Source organism: Barbus barbus (genome assembly GCF_936440315.1).
Source record: "Barbus barbus genome assembly, chromosome: 1".
In the NCBI taxonomy this organism is placed as follows: Eukaryota; Metazoa; Chordata; class Actinopteri; order Cypriniformes; family Cyprinidae; genus Barbus; species Barbus barbus.
In genome coordinates, this window is record NC_136729.1 from 37,500,594 (window position 1) to 37,521,675 (window position 21,082).

Here is a 21,082-nt window from a genome sequence, read left to right on the forward strand (position 1 = left end):
TATACTTTTTGTGTATTCCAGAGTGGAAAGAAAATTAGAATTGTGGTCATAATTTTACATGCACCTTGCAGAATCAGCGAAACTATAATAATTGTAGCAAAATAAGAGAGTTCGTAAAAAAAAGAGCTGCGGATTGTAAATTTTTCAGAAACTACATGTTATTTAGTTATTTATGGTTCCCAGAAGACATCATCACCCTCCTTGAACATCAGTTGTCCTCTGTGTGAAAATACTGGTTTCTTCTGCAAATTTCAACCCTATTAAACATAGAATGTTCAAGACCTGGAGGAAAGTTTTTTTTTTAAGATCCCTTTCATTTTTTTTTTTTTAATTAACATTCTGCAGATTTTAGAAGGTGTAACATAAGATGCCAACTGTATTTAAAGTATTGTTATCCCAGGTGAAAAACAAGTACACTTCCTTAATGTACTCCCTTAAGTGCTCTATTTTCACACACTAATTTTATACTTAAGTACTACTAAAGGATCATTTTTAGTATATTAAGATAAACTTAAGTGTACTCAATTGTACACTTGAGTGTACTAGTGTATGAAAGATGGGTTCAAGTGTACTACAAGGGGTAACTAAATACATTTTTTAAATACAAGGATAGTATGTTAAAAGTGCATTTTAGTTCATATTCATGGTGTCTCAAAATAGCACAATTGAGTACACTTGGATTATCTTAAGTTTATCTTAATATACTAAAAATGATCCTTTAATACTTAAGTACAAAATTAGTGTGTGAAAATAAAGCACTTTAAGTACATTATGGAAGTACATTGACGCTCACTCTAAAGCCCGTCAAACAGCGACTGATTACTGAACTAAGTTATCTTTTGCGCTAATACTGTCAAAACACACAAGGTTTACATATAGACTCAGTTGGTTATGTCTAAAATGAAAGTAAACAGTCGAGAGAGAAAAACGGATACCTGGCTGTATATTAGATACGTGGTCTTAAAGGGACAGTACTAAACATGCAGCCGACTGTCATTAAAGGAATAGTTCACCCTAAAATTTTATTTGTTGTTCCAAACCTGTATTAATTTATTTCTTGTGCTGAACACAAAAGAAGATATTTTGAAGAATGTGGGTAACCAAACAGTTGCTGGTCCACAGTGAATTTGATAGTAGGAAAAAATACTATGCAAGTCACTGTGGTCCAGCAACTCTTTGGTTTTCCACGTTCCTCAAAATAGCAGAAGAAAGAAACTCATTCAGGTTTAAAACAACTTTGAGTGAGTAAATGATTGTACATAAAACATTTTGACAATTGACAGATGACAATTTTTTATTTTGTGTGAACTATTCCTTTAATGTTAATAAAAAACAAAACTCTTAAGAGAAAAATCACTCACTATTCTTGACTGAAGAACTTTAATACAGTTGCTTTAGGAATCAGTCTATAGCGTTTTATTTTTATATTTGTTCATTCAATTTCTTGAATGCGCCTGCTAAATACATACCTATTGTACCTGGAAATAAAGCACTGTTTGTTTTATTTGTATATTATGTTTTTTTGTAATGTGTATCTTTGTTCTTATTATTTAATAACAAAGATAAATGAAAAAGATTTGTATCTTCACCCACTTTGGCCTAAATATCTGCCATTCTTTTTTTTTTTTTTACCTAAAAAGGCTGTCTTTATAATAGGGGAATTAGTTTGGCTGTAATGCTCAGATAACTTGCAAAATAGTAAAACCAACATGACGAAGAATTGTGAAAATCGTGATATTTCTAAAAAAATTGTGATTGTGATATAGGGGTGGGCGATATGGAAAAAATATATGAAAGTGTGCTTGTTTTTCACCTGGAATTGTTTCAATCCATTCAATCCACAAGCTACAAAACATTTCAAGCTCTGAAAAGGACAGAGGTGTAAAAGTTGTCCATACAACTCCAGTGGTTTAAATTTAAGTCTTTGGAATTTTTATCAATATGAGGGTGAGCAAATAACTTTTGTTTTTGGGTTAACTATTCCTTTAAACCCCAGTCTTGTATGCATTACAATGTTTGACAATGCTCCATAATGGCCTTAGTTTTACTATGTCTCTAGATTTCATACTATGAATTTGAGAAACTTAAGGATAAAAAAAAAGAGGTTGTGGAATATCTGCACAATAAGATCTTTCCTCACAGCTGGTGATATATGGATTACCGAATGGATATTGAACTTCAATTAGATTTATGTATACAGAAGTTAGTTTTTTGTTTGTGTATAGAAATGTGATATTTTATGTAAATTATATTTATTTATGCTTTCAATAAAGTGTATTGCAGTACAAAGTAAACCACCTACTGGTGCATATCCTTCAGAAAATAAATCATATCTACAGGCAAAAACAAACCAACCAACAAAAACTCTGAACACAATGATTAATGTTGAAAGATATCATGGACAGATTTCTTATGAAGCAAAAGATTATAATCTGAAGTAGATCAAGACTGATTTTAAAAGAGATGAAATCTTGACATTGAAGGTCTGTCCCAGTGTTTATGTTTGTAGATATTTGTCCAAATCCTTTGAGGGTTTAGGATATATTGTCATTTTGTTCCATTATGTAGCTGGAATCTGAGGAAGGCCAAACTCATCCACCAGTACTCCATCCTGTTTGCAAAAAGCAGAATTCTGATATCAGTTTGCAAAAATCATTTTCTGTAACAGTGGATGTTATTCCACAAAGCAAAGAACGTGTAACTAAAAATGCAGTGCTCAGTATGAAATATTTACATGCAATTTTGTAAATACTGTTTATAACCGTAATACCACGAACTATTTTATTATGTTTTAAATACTTAAAAAAAAAAAAAAGTTAAATTAGTAAATTATTATTTGTATTGGAGATTATAAAATATACATTAAAACATTAGCATGTAGCCTTCAGATATTATTCAGTTAAGTTACCATTACATTAAAAAGTTACTAAATAAAATAACGTAAATAATAAAATGGAAAAAACAAACAAAAAACTTTACAGGTGACAGAACAAGTAGCAGGTCTACTGCACTTACACTGCTAGACATACTTCCGGTTTCACAGACAAGCCTTAAGATAATCCCAGACTAAAATGCATGTTTGAGCTGTCTCAACTGAAAATATCTTGTGCTGACATATCTTAAAATATGTCAGTGTCATTGTTCTGTGTCAAGATGCACACCTTAATGTTTTCTTCTAAGGCATTTTTGGAAAAGTTGCTTAAATATCTTAATTTAACTAAGGCCAAGTCCTGGTTTAAACTACACCCCGTTTGTGAAACCTTAATGCTCAGACTTTTCACATATACATTTTTTTTTGTGCTCTCACAAATACGCATGGGAGTGTTTGAAAGAATTTTTAAGATTTTTAAAAAGTATCGACTTGATACTGAAGTACTAGTACTAATATGTTATATGTGAATGCATATTTGTTTGCTTTCCGTGCTTGCATAATACAGGCTGCTTTGGAACATAAATCGCAGTACATTTCAGATTACAAATGTGACATTTTCTAGAAAAACACTAAATAAAAATGTGTTTTGTTTTTTAATTAATGGGTGTATTTACCCGATTCGTGGTTCTGTCTCCTGGTACTCCTTCGGGTATAGCTGGAGCAGAAGCAGCCTCATCCAGATAGGAATTGTCATCGTCCAAAAGGAGTTCGTCACCAAGTGCATCCAGCTCTTATGGTACAAACAAATAATCATGCATGCAAAACCAACATTATTTTTTATAGTAAACAAAGTAAATACATTTATTAGTAATAGATCAAAACTAATCACTAATCAAAAATAATAAATGCTAAATGCACAAAATAAAACAAACTACCTTAACACCTGTTCTAACTAACCTGCCTCCAGGTCATCTTCATCAATGTCTGGTGTCCCATAGCTGCGGCTAAGAGCTTCTTGCACTTCATTAGCATCTTCCATCATGTCCTCCAACTGATCTTGCAGATCCTGCAGCATGAACAGCAAAACTTTTTCTAATACACTCATCAATTTTTTAATCAGTTCAGACAATTTGGTATTTTAGACTAAGTAAATAAATGAAAAGAATCTTACCTCAATCTGATCAATTTTAACATTCTTGTATGCTTTTTTCATTTCTTTGGCACCAATTTTCATTGCCTCCACCTATGTTAAAAACATTAACATGCACACACATAAAACAAGTATGCTTGTTACATATTGCTAATGTTGAAAAAACACAAAGGGAAATATAGAATAGACCACAGTTTCTTCTTTTTTTTCTTATGACTGCATTCTTACAGTGGTCTTGGTGTCTTTTAGTGTCTGGATGGTGTAGTTTGCTTGTTCCATGTTAAATGACTGCTGCATCAACTGATCTCTCTGCCCTTCATACCTGTAGATATAGCAATATCATGTCTTGTATTGTTTTTTTGCATTAACAAAAGTTGAGAAAACACCATTTATGATACAGACCAATTGTTTTTTGTATGAGGAGCACATAGTAAACCTGGGGTGTCCAAACTCAGTCCTGAAGGGCCACAGTCCTGTAGTTTAGCTCCAATTTTCCTCAACACCTGCCTGGAAGTTTAATTGTGGTTGTAGCTACACTCTGCAGGATAGTGGCCCTCCAGGAGCAGGATTGGACACCCCTGTGGTAAACATTTACGCACATTTTCATTTGTTTATTTGGCTAACTATTTTAAGTTACTTGCAAAAGAAAAACACAGCATACAAGAGTTTAATGTATTAGCAGTGCCACAAAACAAATAACAAATAAATATAGTACAACAGTATATTATATATAATAAGGCAATTTGTGTTTGGATCATAACTCTTGTAGAATTGTTTTGAAAAATTATACCAAAGGTGGAATAAGAATTTTAAATGGCAGAAGAATAAAAAATGTTCTGTGTGCCAGGGTAGTGTTTAAGTTTAAGAAAATCCTGCCAAGCTTTGGGGTCTCTACGATTCACTTTGTTGCCCATACATTTTAGGACAAAATAGTCAGTGCAAACACAATAGGGTTTCAGAACTTTAAGTCTTTAGACCCTTTAATAATCTTTATATAATAACAGGGCACTCTCAGTGCTTGGGCCCTAAATGTGCCAGAAAGTGCTAAACATGCCAGGAACATGCACAACAATACTAGTAACACTTGGCTAAGCATAAAGCATGTTAGTAATACCCAGCTATGTGATAAAACATGCTAAAACCCGCTAGAAACATCTAGCTAAATGAAAACTAGCAAAATAGAATGGAATTCCACTGGCAACACAGTGGATTTTTGATATTTTGCTAAGAAACAGAAATTATTGTTGAGAGGCTAGGGATGGATGCGCAAAACACACCAGCACCCCCAGAGAGCACCAAGGTGAAAGCTTTGCAGCTTTAATTTAGTGCAGATTTTATACATAAACGCATTAATAATGACTACAAATAAGGGCACTTACATTCTCTTCTGTTTGAGGACTCTCATGGCTTTCTGTTTCACCATGTTCTAGAATAGAAGCAGAAAAAAAAATTGACTACAATTTGTCCAATCTCCTGTTTGCATTGTTAGGTCAGAACTTCATACACTACGCTTTGCACTCTGTGGTGTGCTCTGTCAGACACCAGATATATGGCTATAATGTTGAATTATTATTATTTATTTTTTTAAAGAAATAAAGAAATAGATAATAAATTTAGGTTTCTTTTTGTTTTGTTTTTTGAGTAACCAAAAATCAAGGCAAAATCAAGTAACAGAAAACTGAGAGCAGTAGACTCGCTTGTGTCTTCTGAACCTATACAAGAGTTTTGTATGAAGGACAAAAAAAAAAAAAAAAAAGTCTTAAATCTCATTCACATTTGGAGATATTCAAACCTAGCATCTAAGAGTGTCACGCCAGGTTTAATGTCAAACAACACCAACATTGTTTTTTTTAACCAACTGTGACACACCAGGTTTGAATATAAAGTATAAATAGAATTTGAGAGCTATATAGGGAATTATTTTCAACATACATCATCTTAAATTTCTGTTTTTGGTCATCACACATAGCCAGAGCAGGGTGGTAATTGATTACATGTAATCTGGATTGCGTAATCAGATTTACGTAATCCAAAAATTAAGTACTTGTAATTAGAGTAAATTACATTCTACAATACACGCAATCAGACTACATTTACTTTATGGATTACATATTTACACAACAGCAATAATTTATTCATAATTTACTGATTCTCCCAAATTCCTCCTTTTCATCTTTTAAATTGTCCTTTCTAAATAGGCCTACTGCTTATATACACTGAGAAAGTCTTACAATTTTGTGAACATTCACACATAGGTCAGTCATTAGTCAGGTGGCTACTCCTATATCCAGCATTTGACCACTGGATTTACAACAATCATTTCAGGTTTAAGAAGTGTTTCAATATTGCATCAATTACTGATGAACACATTAATTTTATTTGAATTATCACTCAGTCAGTTATTTTACCATATATTACTTGAAGATGTTTGTCTTTCTAACACATGAAAATGCACAAATTTGCACTTTTTTGTCATCTGATCCTCTTTCACCTAATATATTTTAATTTGAAGTACCCTTGAGATGTTAAAATAAAGATTTTAATGAGGAAGTATCACATTTGCATGTTCATGGTTCTCTGACGTTGGTTATGGTCACATGACATGCAGGCTAACAAATAAAATATTTAATTTTTTCAGTAAGTGTTTTGATTAATTTAAAAATTATTTGTTTTAATTCAACATTTAATTATTAGCTTTTCATTAAACTCATAAACCCCCTGCAGTTCCTTCACAAACTCAGTTTGGGAAAACTTAACATAATATAATATTTAATGTACTTCATGTTGTTAATAACAAGAAACTGAATATATTTTCTTACTCTTTACATTTTTATATCAATATGGTACAAGATTATCCCATTTAAATCGATGTGAAAAACGAGATAGCTCAAAAGTAATCTAAAAGTAATTGATTATATTACGTAATTTGTATAATGTAATGGATTACGTTACTAATTACATTTTTTGTCATTTAATTTGGAATCAGTAGCAGATTACAATTTGTAAGTAATCTACCCAGCTCTGCACATAGCTCATATAGTTACAAAATCATATGGATTCAAAAGATGTGATCTATAGCGTACAAGTTTTATGGACTACTTATATAGTTTTTCATTTCTTTTCGCAGCTTTGCAGTATAAATCAAAATCAAATTACACTGTATGGTAAAAAGTAGTTAAGGCATTCTGCCTAACATCCCTTTTGTTTTTCATGGAATGATGAAAATGTTATGAATACAATTAAAAGAAACAGAAATACAAGTAAATGTAACAGAATTTAAATTTTGTGGTGAGCGATCCCTTTAATGTTCAAACAGAAACACATAATCCCACCCAGGTAAAGTCTGAACCAAATTTTACCTTTGATGGGCCATCCCTCATTTTCTTCATTTGATCTTTGTATTTCATCAGTTCGGCATCAAGTCTGGCTATCTTCTTATCGACAGACTCTGCTCGGGAGTCAACCTGGAATTCATAAAGGGAATGAAAGATATTATATTGGATACAACATATATTCATCCATGCACATGCTTAATTTATTTAGGAAATGAGCTGCAGCAATTGTAAATGTGGAAAAAAATGACACCCAGTGATAAGTCACTGAACTCTAAAGAAACCAGCAGGACTGGTTCAAATTCACACAACCTCAACACAATTTTTTTGTCATACACAACTTTCAGAACAAATTTTGTGTGTATTCAAAAACACCAACCATGCCACTTCTTTAACATAAGCAAACCAAGAGAACAACAATAAAATCAATCTAACGTTAACGTTACATGGATAGAGTCTGCTTTACTACATGACACAGCAGAACACATTTCAACCACTCATAACAAATAACATGAAAAATCTTTAGGCAGATAATATGAAGAAACATAATTCAGTGAGAGATTTAAGCGACACTGAAGCCATTTCAGCTCTCAGGACGACGTTCTTTTGTTTCGCATTCTCCAAATTAACGTTACATAGAAACAAACACATAACTTACACCCGATATACAGTCCGTCAGGTTTGGTGGCGGTGCTTTAGGTTGTCCTCGGCCGAAGATACGATTCATGCCGACACTACTGTAAATAAACAGGTTAAATAATAAAAAAAGTAAAAGAAAACAGTATTTCAACCTCCGTCCGACAACAAAACACAGCCTAGAAAAAGAATCCGGAAGTAACGACGTCATGACGTCCAAGGGGTATCCCCACAGGCCACGTCCAATTAATAATAATAACCAAAGCTGAAAAGGCAGGAAGGCAAGCAACCTAGTACTTATTGAAACACTGCTTCACGCAGTTTCGAAACTTTTATGAATCTTTTGTTTTTGAATCAGTGGTTCGAAGCGAGTATCAAATTGGGCAAATCACGTGATTTCAGCAAACGAGGCTTCGCTACGTCATTACTGTTTTGAAACTCCTATGGTTGCCACTAGGTGGCGATGATCTCAAAGTAAATAGTCCGTCTACTATGGCCACGTACACAAGGGACAATGTAAAAAAGCGAAAAGCAGTGCCTTGGTGGACAGAACAATGTAGTAATGCGGTACATAATAGGAATAAAGCATTCAGAAAATTCAAGACTAATTTATTAGAAAATCAAAAAAAAAAAAAAAAACATCCAAACCAATTTATTAGTAACAACTTAATTAATGTTCAACAAATGAAAAATGTATATAACACAGAGAAACAAATGTGACCCTGGACCACAAAACCACTCTTAACACTGAAGACAGAAAGCAGCTGGGTAAATGCGGTCGCTATAATGTTCAAATCCATCTACCTCCGATTTATTTCACATAATGTCTACGTGAGACATACAGTAAATGTCTGTTTTCGATGATATTTGCCAAGCTATCATGTATTTTGAAATAATCTTATATGTCCATTCTAGTGCTGAGAAGGCAGAATCAACGCGGACCTTCTTTTTCATAATTTTCGGTCGATGTAATAAGCACTGCCCCGCACAAGCCGTCGCAATGTACATTAAACCGGGAGAGCTCACTCTCCGCGGAGCTTTCAGTAAGGGAACGAAGGGAAAGGGCAAGTTTTCTTCGTTTTTTTTGCTATAGCTCAGTGGGCGGTGTTTTTGTAATAGCTTTTTAAGGGCCTATAGACATGAGACCAGTCTGTATATAATATAAAAGGTATTTGACATGAAACACCTGTGATCAGGACAGGTATCTGAAGTTACTGTATATAATATAAAAGGTTTTTGACATGAAACCCCTGTGATCAGGACAGGTATCTGAAGGTACTGTATATAAAGGTATTTGACATGAAACCCCTGTGATCAGGATAGGTATCTGAAGGTACTGTGTATAATATAAAAGGTATTTGACATGAAACCCCTGCGATCAGGACAGGTATCTGAAGTTATAACAGTATGAATGTAATCTGACATGAAACACCTGCTATCAGGACAGGTATCTGAAGTAAATGGCTATTCCCCAAATGCGCATGATCGGTGACCTATGCAGATTCTCAAATAGGCCACGCCTACCTGATGACGCATTTTCGATTACGCTGTTCTGAAACCCCTGGAAAAAAGTGCATCCCGTCAATCGGTGACAGTGGACATCTTTCACAACCTTCAATTTTACCCCTACTGGTAGAAAAGGGAATTACATGTCAAAAATTAACTTTCTTTTTGTAATAACTTTCGTGAACAGGACGATAGAGACATGAGACCAGTGTCTATCAATAGAGGAGGACAGTGGACATCTTTCACAGTCTTCCATTTTACCCCTACTGGTAGAAAATGGAATTGCATATCTAATATATTCAGGGAGACTGACACTCGAAGTGTCAATCATATGCTTGTTTACTCATAGGGACAAAAAATTTCCTAACAAAGTCAAAGTTGTAATACTGGTGTGGACATTCGGACCCCATGACATAGGGAATACCAGTGTAATACATAACACACACACACACACACACACACAAAATGATTGTAATAATAATAATAATAATAATACAGTAAATAAAAAACATGAGTTGACTTGACCCGAGGGCACTTGAATAAAAATAAAAAAAATAAAAAACTTAAGCTAGGCCCTATTGTCAAAAACGGCCTCCCTCCAAATCATGTCCTGCCACACTTTAACCTTGTTGAATTACAGGATTGTTTTTTGTTTTTTTCTGGTAAAGATTTAACACCATTCCTGCTTGTAAGCAAATTTACCACAGAATATGGCAGCACAGCCCAGTACTCCACACTTCTTTAAAATATTTTAATACATTTCCTGTTAAGCTGCTTTGAAATAATATGTATTGTCAAAAGAGCTATGAAAAGAGATGTGAATTAATCCACACAGAGCCGGGAGTGGTAACGTTTATATTTAGAACCTAAGCATCCCGAGGAACACTTTTATGTTGAAATCGTTCTTTGTGTAACTGTCAAAACACTTCATTACTGATTTTCTGGCGCTCAGCAATCCAACTACACAGAGGCCGTTTCTCAATACCAAGTTCGCAGAGTCTGGACTTCCGTCCTTTCGAGTTTGGACTTGCCAAGTTCGACTCAGAAGAATGAACTCTCGAGGACGGGAGGACGAACTGAATTCTGGGTTATGGCCCGTATCAAGTCCGCACAAGTCACCTCTCGATGCATCCTCGGTAAAAGGGGCGGATCAAGAACACATCCGGGGATTTGAACTGGACTTGGCTAGATGTGAACTTTGAATTGGAACAGTACTTCGGCAGCGACTGATGACGTTTCACAAGTCCACAAGAACACAAGTACAGACAAGTACACATATTGAGAAACGACCAGCGTGTCAACAGGTAAATAATTTCATTCTTAAATTTAAATACAGGTTTAGCTTTAAAATTGTAAATGGTTCCAAACAAACATGTTCTTATATATGTTTAGTTTTTTGATCACATTTACAGTTGGGCAAAAAAGTATTTAGTCAGCCACCAATTGTGCAAGTTCTCCCACTTAAAAAGATGAGAGAGGCCTGTAATTTTCATCATAGGTACACTTCAACTATGAGTGACAGAATGGGGGGAAAGAATTGTAGGATTTTTAATGAATTAATTGGTAAATTCCTCTGTAAAATAAGTATTTGGTCACCTACAAACAAGCAAGATTTCTGGCTCTCACAGACCTGTAACTACTTCTTTAAGAGGCTCCTCTGTCCTCCACTCGTTACCTGTATTAATGGCACCTGTTTGAACTCGTTATCAGTATAAAAGACACCTGTCCACAACCTCAAACAGTCACACTCCAAACTCCACTATGGTCAAGACCAAAGAGCTGTCGAAGGACACCAGAAACAAAATTGTAGACTTGCACCAGGCTGGGAAGACTGAATCTGAAATAGGCAAGCAGCTTGGTGTGAAGAAATCAACTGTGGGAGCAATTATTAGAAAATGGAAGACATACAAGACCACTGATAATCTCCCTCGATCTGGGGCTCCACGGAAGATCTCACCCCAATGATCCCAAACACACCACCCGGGCAACGAAGGAGTGGCTTCGTAAGAAGCATTTCAAGGTCCTGGAGTGGCCTAGCCAGTCTCCAGATCTCAACCTCATAGAAAATCTTTGGAGGGAGTTGAAAGTCCGTGTTGCCCAGCGACAGCCCCAAAACATCACTGCTCTAGAGGAGATCTGCATGGAGGAATGGGCCAAAATACCAGCAACAGTGTGTGAAAACCTTGTGAAGACTTACAGAAAACGTTTGACCTCTGTCATTGCCAACAAAGGGTATATAACAAAGTATTGAGATTAACTTTTGTTATTGACCAAATACTTATTTTCCACCATAATTTGCAAATAAATTCTTTAAAAATCAGACAATGTTATTTCCTGGATTCTTTCCCCCCATTCCGTCTCTCATAGTTGAAGTGTACCTATGATGAAAATTACAGGCCTCTCTCATCTTTTTAAGTGGGAGAACTTGCACAATTGGTGGCTGAACTTTTGCCCAACTGTATATGTGTATATGCATAGAGTGTATATACATATAGTGCAAGAGGAGCTTATCAGTCTGAGGACATTGTAGAAAAATAAAAAAAGAGATAAAGTGGCATAAGGCACATGGCAGAATAGATAAAGTGCAAACCAGTTAAATAAAACAAAACTGTGCAGATATGTGTGTGTAGTGCAAGAAGAGCTTATCAGTGTGTTAAATGTGTGTGTGTAGTGCAAAAAGAGCGTATCAGTGTGTTAAATGTGTGAGTAGTGCAAGAAGAGCTTATCAGTCTTTTAAAGTGACAAGAGAACAGTCTTTTTATCAGACTATCGAAAGCAAATGAATTTGATTTAACATCAGGTTTGATATGCAGGACTGTAAACTGCAGAGATGTATTGGAATCCATTGTTGTTGTTTTTTTTTCTTTTACCCTTTCACTGGTGAGTTTAAAATATACTAGTGTTCCCCCCAGAGTGAGTTCTCTTTCTAACATTCGTTCTGTATTTCACTATGGGATTGCGGAAGCACCAATTACACCATGTCTGCCAATCATGGCAGACCAATCGCTGCAGTGATCAGCGATTGGTCTGCCATGTATATAAACCTGCCTCCCTGTATATAAACCGCAGCTACCTGCTGTCTGGTCATTCTTGCTCTCTTCCCCGTGGAAGATTTTCGGAAGCTGTCCTCAGCAGACTTTGGGAATTATTGCTCAACAGTTTACAGACGAAGCCGCAAGATAACGTCCCAAACGCAATTTTTTCGCAAGAGCTCACTACTCTCAACACAGCTCCGCACAAGTTTTCACGTTGTGCTGGAATTACCGTACGAAGAGAGTGCAGTCGCTGTCATGGCCACCTAGAAAGAGCCAGATAGCCACGGCGGGAAAGGCTATCCTCCTCATCCTTGTGCTTTTGGAGCGTGGATTTCAGCCAAGGATTCTCACGGTCTCTGCATCTCCTGCTTGGGCGCTTAACATGCTCAGGCAGCACTATCCAATCCCCAAGGGCTGCACTCACTGGACAACTTTCTCGACTAAACCCCAAGAAAGTAGATTCCGAGTGGTAGCCACAGGAAAGTCAGACCCATGCCTCTCAACTCAACCAAGAGAGGAACCCATAGAGTGTCCTCAGACCATTTACATCCAAGCCGCAGGGCTCTCTCTTCAACCGGAGCCTCGCTGCCAGGGAAAACAGAACGCTTTGCCACCTCTGTTTTCCAGAAAATATACAAATCCTCCACGCTGGCGGTTCATGCTTTGAATGCAACATCTCTCTTCACGGCCTATCAAGCCAAGCTTTTTTAGGAAATGGGTAGTCAACTGGACTCCGGATCTCCCAGCCCAGCGCTCTGGGAAGAGATATGTGTCATCGCAGATTTAAAGCTGCGTACATCTCACGGAGCTGTTCAAAGTTGGGAAAAGCAGATCAGTCTGATTTTCAGCCTTCCCACCCCACCCAGTCGCAACATCCGGAAGTGCAGCCGCGCAGACAAAACCTGGGTTTGTGAAACCATGAAATCTTACACAGCCACAGCAGCGAAGCATCGTTCAGCTAACCCCCAGGCCCAGTGTAACAAAAAGTGGCGGTCTACCTGAGACATCCAGTTCCAGGAAGGAATTAGAGACAGCACTCAGAGTTTCTCGGTCTCGTCAGTGCAGAATTTTCCACTTCTCCCTCCCGTGGGGAAAGGGAGAAGGTATTCGACTACAAGAATCATTCCTGCAGACTGTTAAGTGTCAAATGTATGCAAGCGTGTGGCCCATGTTCCCCAGGTGCCCCCCAAAACAGTGTTTCCCCCTCTACCCACAGGGTTTGTTCCGAGGGAGGAAAACCAAGAGTTCACAAGCATCCCAACACAAATAAAAGGTTCTCTATCTAAAAAATCAGTCCAAACAAAGATGAATATCCCTCCCTTCGCCGCTAGAGGGTGCCACAACACCGCTAGTGAGTGAAGACGGGAAAGGCCCTCTCGCTACCCAGTTAACAAACTGGTCTTGTCTTATCTAGATGACCTGCTCGTGTGTCCACTGTCTCCGCACCAAGCAGTGGTCGATACAGATACACTGGTGACTCATCTGGAGAGACTAGGTTTCAAGATAAACCTGAAAGATCGGTCTGACCCCTTCACGGGAAATAGTCTACCTGGGTTGCATTCAGTGGAGTTTCGAGCGTTTCTGTCAGAGGAGTGCATCGAGGTGACGCTAAAGTGGTACCTTGAGCGTCAAAAAGCGACGCCAAAACCAAGCGTCAATATGTGACGAGTTGGGATGAGACTATGTTAGAATATTCCCAAAACATATGATACATTGTACCAACTACAGATTTTTGACATATACCTGTAGAACAGTTAGGATTAGACGTTGGGTTAGGTTAGGTTATGGAATTTACAGTAGGTACCATTTAAAACATTTTCTATGGTTTTTTCCATACTGCCAGACAATTATTCAAGCTTCAAGATTTTTATTCGTCACATACACAATTATACAGAGTATAACCAGCAGTGAAATGTAAATGTACAATTAGCAACTACAACGGCAAATTTAACTTTAAGTTTCTTGCCTTTTAAATTTGTATATGGAAAATCTTGAAGACTATTAGGCTGTACCATTGCGGTCTCTATGGATTTACAAGGCACCACAATTTACAATTCTCGTCCATCCAGACCCTCAAAACTTTTAGTTGAAATGCCCAGTAATAAAATTTTCTTCCATCAGTTTAGGACGCTGCAAAGTAGTAGATGTAATTCTAGCTCAATTACTGTTCCATATGAATTTGGAGATCAAAGATTGGCTTTGCTCAAGAAACTTGGGTGGAGGAGAAATTGGAATCATGAAAGAAATTAAGGTGAGGAAGAATGTTCGTCTTAACAATAGAAATTCTTTCTTGTAAAGAAATTTGGAGAGTATTCCAACGCTGTATATCCTCTGTCACCCTTTGAGAGATTTCCCTGTAATTATTGTGTATAATTTCTTAAAACTTGCATATATTTTAATTCCTAAATAAGAAATAACATTACTTATTTCTTATTTATGAATGGAGGGAGGGAGGATACTGAACATTAGTGGCAGACGAATTTAGGGATGAATTTGTTTTGCAAATTCCTTTTATAACCTACTAAATTTTTTAAATCATTGAACACGGATAACACTTGTGAGATTGATACTTTGAAGTTGGAGAGGAACAGAAGAATGTCATCAGCATAAAGTGAGGTAGAATGTTTAGAGCCATGAACATCAATGGGGTATATAGATTTGTGTTCTCTTATGGGTCGTGCAAGGGATTCTAATGATAACGCAAATAATAATGGTGAGGGAGGGCAGCCTTGTCATGTGCCCCTCTGCAATGGGAAAGGTAAAGGTAAAGTGGTCAAGAGAGTTTCGCATAAAATTTGTATCATAGATACATAGATACAAATAGATATCATAGATACAAATCTTGGACCAAATCCTAAATGTTTCATTACTGCCCACAGGTATGGCCACTCCAACCTGTCAAATGCCTTTTCTGCATGCAAAGAAAGCACAGTGTCTTCATTATCTGGTGCCAAACGACCCCTAATGGAGCCTGTTTGGTCAAAATGGATTAATTCAACCATTACCTTATCCAATCGTAGCACAAAAGCAATCGTATAATTTGATATCTCCACATATCAGTGATATGGGACGATAGCTGGAGCATTTCATGGGATCTTTTCCATCTTTTAACTGTAATGTTATGAGAGCAGTCTTCTGATCTCTATGAAATTTTTTATGTTCTAAAGCATAATTTATGGAATCTAATATTAATGCTCCTACTGTGTCCCACAAGGCCAAGTAAAGCTCAAGTGGAATTCCATCTGAGCCAGATTTCCCTTTTTGAGAGATTTTACTGCTATCTTTAACTCCTTGAGTGTCCTCCAAAAAAATCTATATCTGCCAATTTCAATTTGGTAATACTATTAAGAAAGGTTTTACATTTATCCAAATCTACAGTATTATCAGAAGTGTATAAGCTTGTAAAAAATCATAAAATACCTGATTCATTTGTTTGGGTTCCATTACAGTATCACCCTCATTATTTCTTATGACATTTATAGAGCATTTTACCTCATTTTATTTCAATTTACATGCCACTAACTGACAAGGTCTGTCTCCCTGAAAATAATATTTTTGTCTGGCTCTATGCACAATAAACTCCGCTTTGTGCGAAGACAAAGAATTATATTCCCCCTTAAAGCTGATATAATATTATGTCTTTGCTCAGCGAACTATGGTTTTTGTTTCCAGGTGCAGTCTCCACCTCTTGTTCAATCCCTGACAGTCTCCTCATTCCTGATGCTTTAAATTTCGAAGAGAAAACTATGCAAAATCCTCTTATAAACACTTGCAAGTCTCCCATAATAGCTGTGGATTTTTACAATGGGATCTATTAATCTCCAAGAACGTCTTAATCTGTTGATTAAGTTGCGCCATAAATTCTGAATTTGTCAACAGACTGTCATTAAATCACCACCTATAAAACTTAGGAGTGAAGGTAGCGGGGATAATATTGCAAAGTATCGAAGAGCGATCAGAAATGAGAATGGGCAACATTGTTATATATAGAATACTGTTAATCAGAGAAGGTGAAACACATATGTATTCGATCCTAGAATATGCGTGATGCAGAGCTGAATAAAAAGAGAAATCTTTAAAATAGTTTTTTCTAAAGTGTCATAAACCAACTTAGTTTAAATTGGATTATAAAATTTTTGAATGTGAGCGATGAAACTGAGGGAGAGCATTGTCTCCCAAATGAGCGGTCTATCACTGGGTCTAGATAAGAGTTGAAGTCACCTCCTATAATAAGGGGCGTATCAGGAAAATTTGCTTAAACTTTTTTCCAGTGACACAAAAAATTATGGTTCAAATGTTTTTGGGGCGTAGACAGAGGCCAAGAGCAGATTAGTATTATTAATATTTGTTTAACAAGAGCACATACACATCTTCCATTTATCATATTCTCTGAATAGTCTTGATATCTGTAATTTCCTACATACTAAAATTAAAACTCCCTTTGTTTTACTGTCAACACAGGAGTGCACCACCACTTTGAATTGTCTGTCTTGAAAACGATGGGCATCGGCAGATTTTAAATGTGACTCTTGAATTAATGCTATGGATACAGATTTACGGTGAAAAAAATCCAAGCATCTACTACACTTGATAAGAGAGTTCAGCCTAATACAGTGCCCTCTGCTAATATTGGCACCCTTGGTAAATATGAACAAAGGCGGTTGGGAAAATAAATCTGCATTGCTTATCCTTTTTATCTTTCATAAAAATAAAAAAAAAAGACAAAATTCCAACCTATCATTGAAGTAAAACAATTCAAAGTGGGAGGAAAATCTCTTGTGAAATAAATGCTTTCTCTAGTTCATGTTGGCCGCATTTATTATTACAACATCCTTTTCCCAGGGTAACAGCTCTGAGTTTTCTCATAATGCCTGAAGAGTTTGGAGAACACCTGATAAAAGTTCAGAGACCATTTTCTTCATACAGAATCTCTCCAGATCCTTCAGATTCACAGCTCCATGTTAGTAGTACTTCTCTTCAGTTCACCCCACTCATTTTCTGTAGGCTTCAGGTCAAAGGACAGGGACAGCCATGGTAAAAGATTCATTTTGTGCTCAGTGACCCATTTTTGTGTTTATTTTGATGTTTGTTTTGGATTGTTGCCCTGGTGGAAGATCCAAACACGGCCCATTATAAGATTTCTAACAGAGGCAGTTAGGTTTTGATTTTATATCTGTTGGTATTTGATAGAATCCATGATGCCATGCATCTGAACAAGATATTCAGGGCATATGGAAGAAAAACAGGCCCACAACATTAAAGATCCAGCAGAATATTTAACCGTGGACATTAGGAATTTTTTTTATCCCTGTTTGTACTAAACTCATCTGGTGGGGTTTGCTGCCAAAAAGCTATTTCTTTCAGTTTCATCTGATCATAGACGCCAGTGCCATTTGAAGTTCCAGTCGTGACTGACAACTGAATTTGCTGGAGTTTGTTTTTGGATGAGTGAGGAGAATTTTCCTTGAAATCCTCCCGAACCACATGTGGTGATGTAGGGGATGTTTGATATATACGTTTTTTAGGTTTCTGACCCCAAGACTCAACTAATCTCTACAATTCTATAGCTGTGATCCTTGGAGAGTCTTTGGCCACTCAAACTCTCCTCCTCACCATGCATTAGGACGATATAGACACGTCCTCTTTCAGGCAGATTTTTAACATCTTTAGTTGATTGGAACCTCTTAATTATTACCCTGATGTTGGAAATGGGGATTTTCAATGCTTTAATTCTTTTCTTACTGCCACTTTCTATTTTGCTCAACAATCTTGTTCTGCACATCAGAACTCTATTCTTAGGTTTTACTCCTTGTGATGGATGATTAAGGGAATTTGGCCTTTGTGTTCCTCATATTTATAATTCTGTGGAACAGGAAGTCATGGCTGGAAAATTTCATGCTCCTAGTCACCCTGGTGTGCTAAAAAATGTATACTTCAGAGATAGAGTCAATGCAGATTTATTTTCACAGCTGCCTTTGCTCATATTTATCAATTTATCAATAGTGAATAAGTGTTCCCTATTCTAAAGTGTTACCGAAAAAAGAAAATAAACAATCACGAGCTGTGAATCTTTTAGATGACAATGCAATTAACCTAACTTCCTCATTCTCCAGAATTTCTCTGCTTCTTGTGGTGTTTTAAAGATGAAAGATTGACCTCGGTGTATCAATTTGAGCTCAGCTGGGTAAATGAGGAATGGCCTGAGACCAAGGGCGATAATCTTCTTTCGAACTTGGCTGAATTCCATCCACTTCCTCACCATCTTTTTACTGAAATCCGCATAGAAGGACAGGGTCCGTTCATTGTGTCTTACATGGTAAGCCTCCCTCGCACCTTTCAGAATTGCCTGACGATAAGCGTAATCCAAAACTTGAAAATCAAAGTACGAGAACACAAGGATTCAGTTTCCCTCCTGTTGTAAAGGCACTGTGCTCTCTCAATTTTGATCTCACAACCAGTTAGGGAGGGTATCCACAATGGTAAAAACTTCTTGAGAAACCCAATCAGGTCCGATCTCTCTTCGGATTCTGGTAAGCCCACTAACCTCAAATTCGAATGGCGGTTCCTGTCTTGGTTAGTTTTGCGGAGAGTGATACAATCTGTCGATCTTGGTCGCTAATATCTTGATTTTGAGCTCGTACAGTGGCTTGGAGGTAATCGAGAGTTCACTTTTTGGAAGAATTTACCCAAGTTTTCAACATCGCGTGCGAGACCACTGACAGATTAATTTGCCTGCTTGACTTGACATTTAAAATCTGTTAGTTGTGGTATTACCAAGTTGTCCACAGCCCCGTTGACTGATGCCTGAGCTGCCTTATCCAAGTGTTATTGTTGCTTTGTCAGGGCCTGTTTAACAGCTCTCAGGATGGCATCTTCGATTTCCTCAGTTGATATGCTTATATATTTCTTTCATTCTTTTCTTAACCGGAGAATTTGTACAATCCCTTTTTGTGGCAGATTTGCTAGACGACATTAGTAATCAAATGTGTAAGATTCTTAACATGGAATTCCTCAATATATTAACTTTATTTGGGGACGAGCCTAAAAACAGCCACATCGCTGGTCGAGGTTAGGCGACTCCATTTTGGAATCCATTGTAATAGAGGACACATCTTATAGGCTCGTTGTTAACCCACAGAAAGTCTGTTCATCCTCCAGTCGACTATGTGCCAAAAAGTCCTCAGGCCCTGATGGTGTTTCTGCTTATTGTTAAAATCTTGTTAAAATATTTTTTATATTTTGCATTTTTAGGGATTTTATGGTATTACGTTATGTTTATAGAGTAGTTATGATTAATTTATTACCTGTTAACCACATTTTGAGAATTAACCTGAAATGTAATTTCCAATTTAAAAGTTGGGTCTTTTTTTAAAGAAGACACATTACTGAAATGGAAAAAAAGTGTAAACTGTGTGTAAATCAAAGCCATGTCTAAACAAGATGTGTTCCAAACTCAACCTCATATCTCAAATATTAGCTTTCAGTAAGATTTTGTTTGGGCGCAGTACCAACCGTTTCCACTAAATGAAATTAGCTTCCCATTCATTTCCAATGTACAGAGAACAGTACAAGTGTGACATTTTTTTTCAGGACCCTTTATCCTTTTTGAATTATGTTCCCTCTGCTTTCATTTATGAAATGTCAATCAAGCAGGTGTGTTCCTACAAGTACCTGTATTCACATGGCTAATACACTTAACTGGGGGACTCAGTTTGTTCCCATTTGTTCCTGTGGGCAGCATACTTTTTTTTCCTGTGTAAACTTAGGATTTATGAAGTGGAACAGAAACTTGTTTTATTTTATTGGGCAATTACAGAGAGCATAATTAGATATTGCATTACGGAATGGTTTGAAAACCCTACAGTTCAAACAAAGTCTAAACTTGCAGCAAAGACCATGAGAAAAAAGAGAACATCAGTCCAGTGAGTCATTATATGAAGAGTAAGTTCTTAGGGAAGTACATACTATTTTAGATGACCCATTGCACATATTGCACACAGAGTATGAATTGTTGCCCTCTGGAATATGGATTACCAGTGTGCGGATACAATCGTTTAAAAAAAAACACACAAAAAAACACTTGCTACGTGTACTGCTAACCAAGACTTGTTAAAGCTCTTGAATATTGTTGCTCTTTTGTTGGTTTTGATTGCTTCTATTGTTCTCATTTTTAAGTCGCTTTGGACAAAAGCGTCTGCTAAATAACTAAATGTAAATAAAAATCAAATGTTACACAACAAATGAACGTTTACGAACGAAGTGCAGGTATAGGGACTATTTATTATTATGCATTGTTGTATTTATTGTTTTTGGATTCAACACATTGTTATTGTAAATGCTCTTTGAGTCCAAGACAAATTTCCTTTTCGGAATAATAACATTTATTTTCAATGCCTGACATTTTTATTCATTTAATATATGCTTTCAATATTATGAGCTTAACAAAAAAAAAAAAAAAAACTCTATTCTTTGAGAGTGCTTACAGTCTAAACATTTATCAATGAGAACAATGCCCAAGTTCATACAGTCAATTTTTTTTATTTGTTTCTTT

At 36.5% G+C, this 21,082-nt stretch overlaps 1 protein-coding gene across 1 annotated transcript; it reads right to left on the bottom strand.

Moving 5' to 3' along the window:
- Nucleotides 1-1,301: 1,301 nt before the first annotated feature.
- Nucleotides 1,302-8,380, bottom strand: LOC306869650 (charged multivesicular body protein 5-like). Its single transcript, XM_079416496.1, has 8 exons — nt 8,013-8,380; nt 7,382-7,486; nt 5,402-5,448; nt 4,251-4,344; nt 4,044-4,115; nt 3,830-3,938; nt 3,547-3,662; nt 1,302-2,611 (listed from the first exon to the last, which is right to left on the bottom strand). The coding sequence occupies exons 1-8, from the start codon at nt 8,199-8,201 to the stop codon at nt 2,561-2,563; spliced, it is 783 nt and encodes a 260-aa protein (XP_079272622.1). The 5' UTR covers nt 8,202-8,380; the 3' UTR covers nt 1,302-2,560.
- Nucleotides 8,381-21,082: the final 12,702 nt, after the last annotated feature.

Bases quoted from the DNA above. Each gene is read 5' to 3' on its own strand.
- LOC306869650 (XM_079416496.1), bottom strand. From the start codon at position 8,201: ATGACGTCGTTACTTCCGGATTCTTTTTCTAGGCTGTGTTTTGTTGTC. The intron at 4,116-4,250 runs GTAAGAATGCAG...TTTTTAACATAG, and splicing joins TAAAAGACACCAAGACCACT to GTGGAGGCAATGAAAATTGG. The intron at 3,663-3,829 runs GTTAGTTAGAAC...TTGTACCATAAG, and splicing joins TGAAGATGACCTGGAGGCAG to AGCTGGATGCACTTGGTGAC.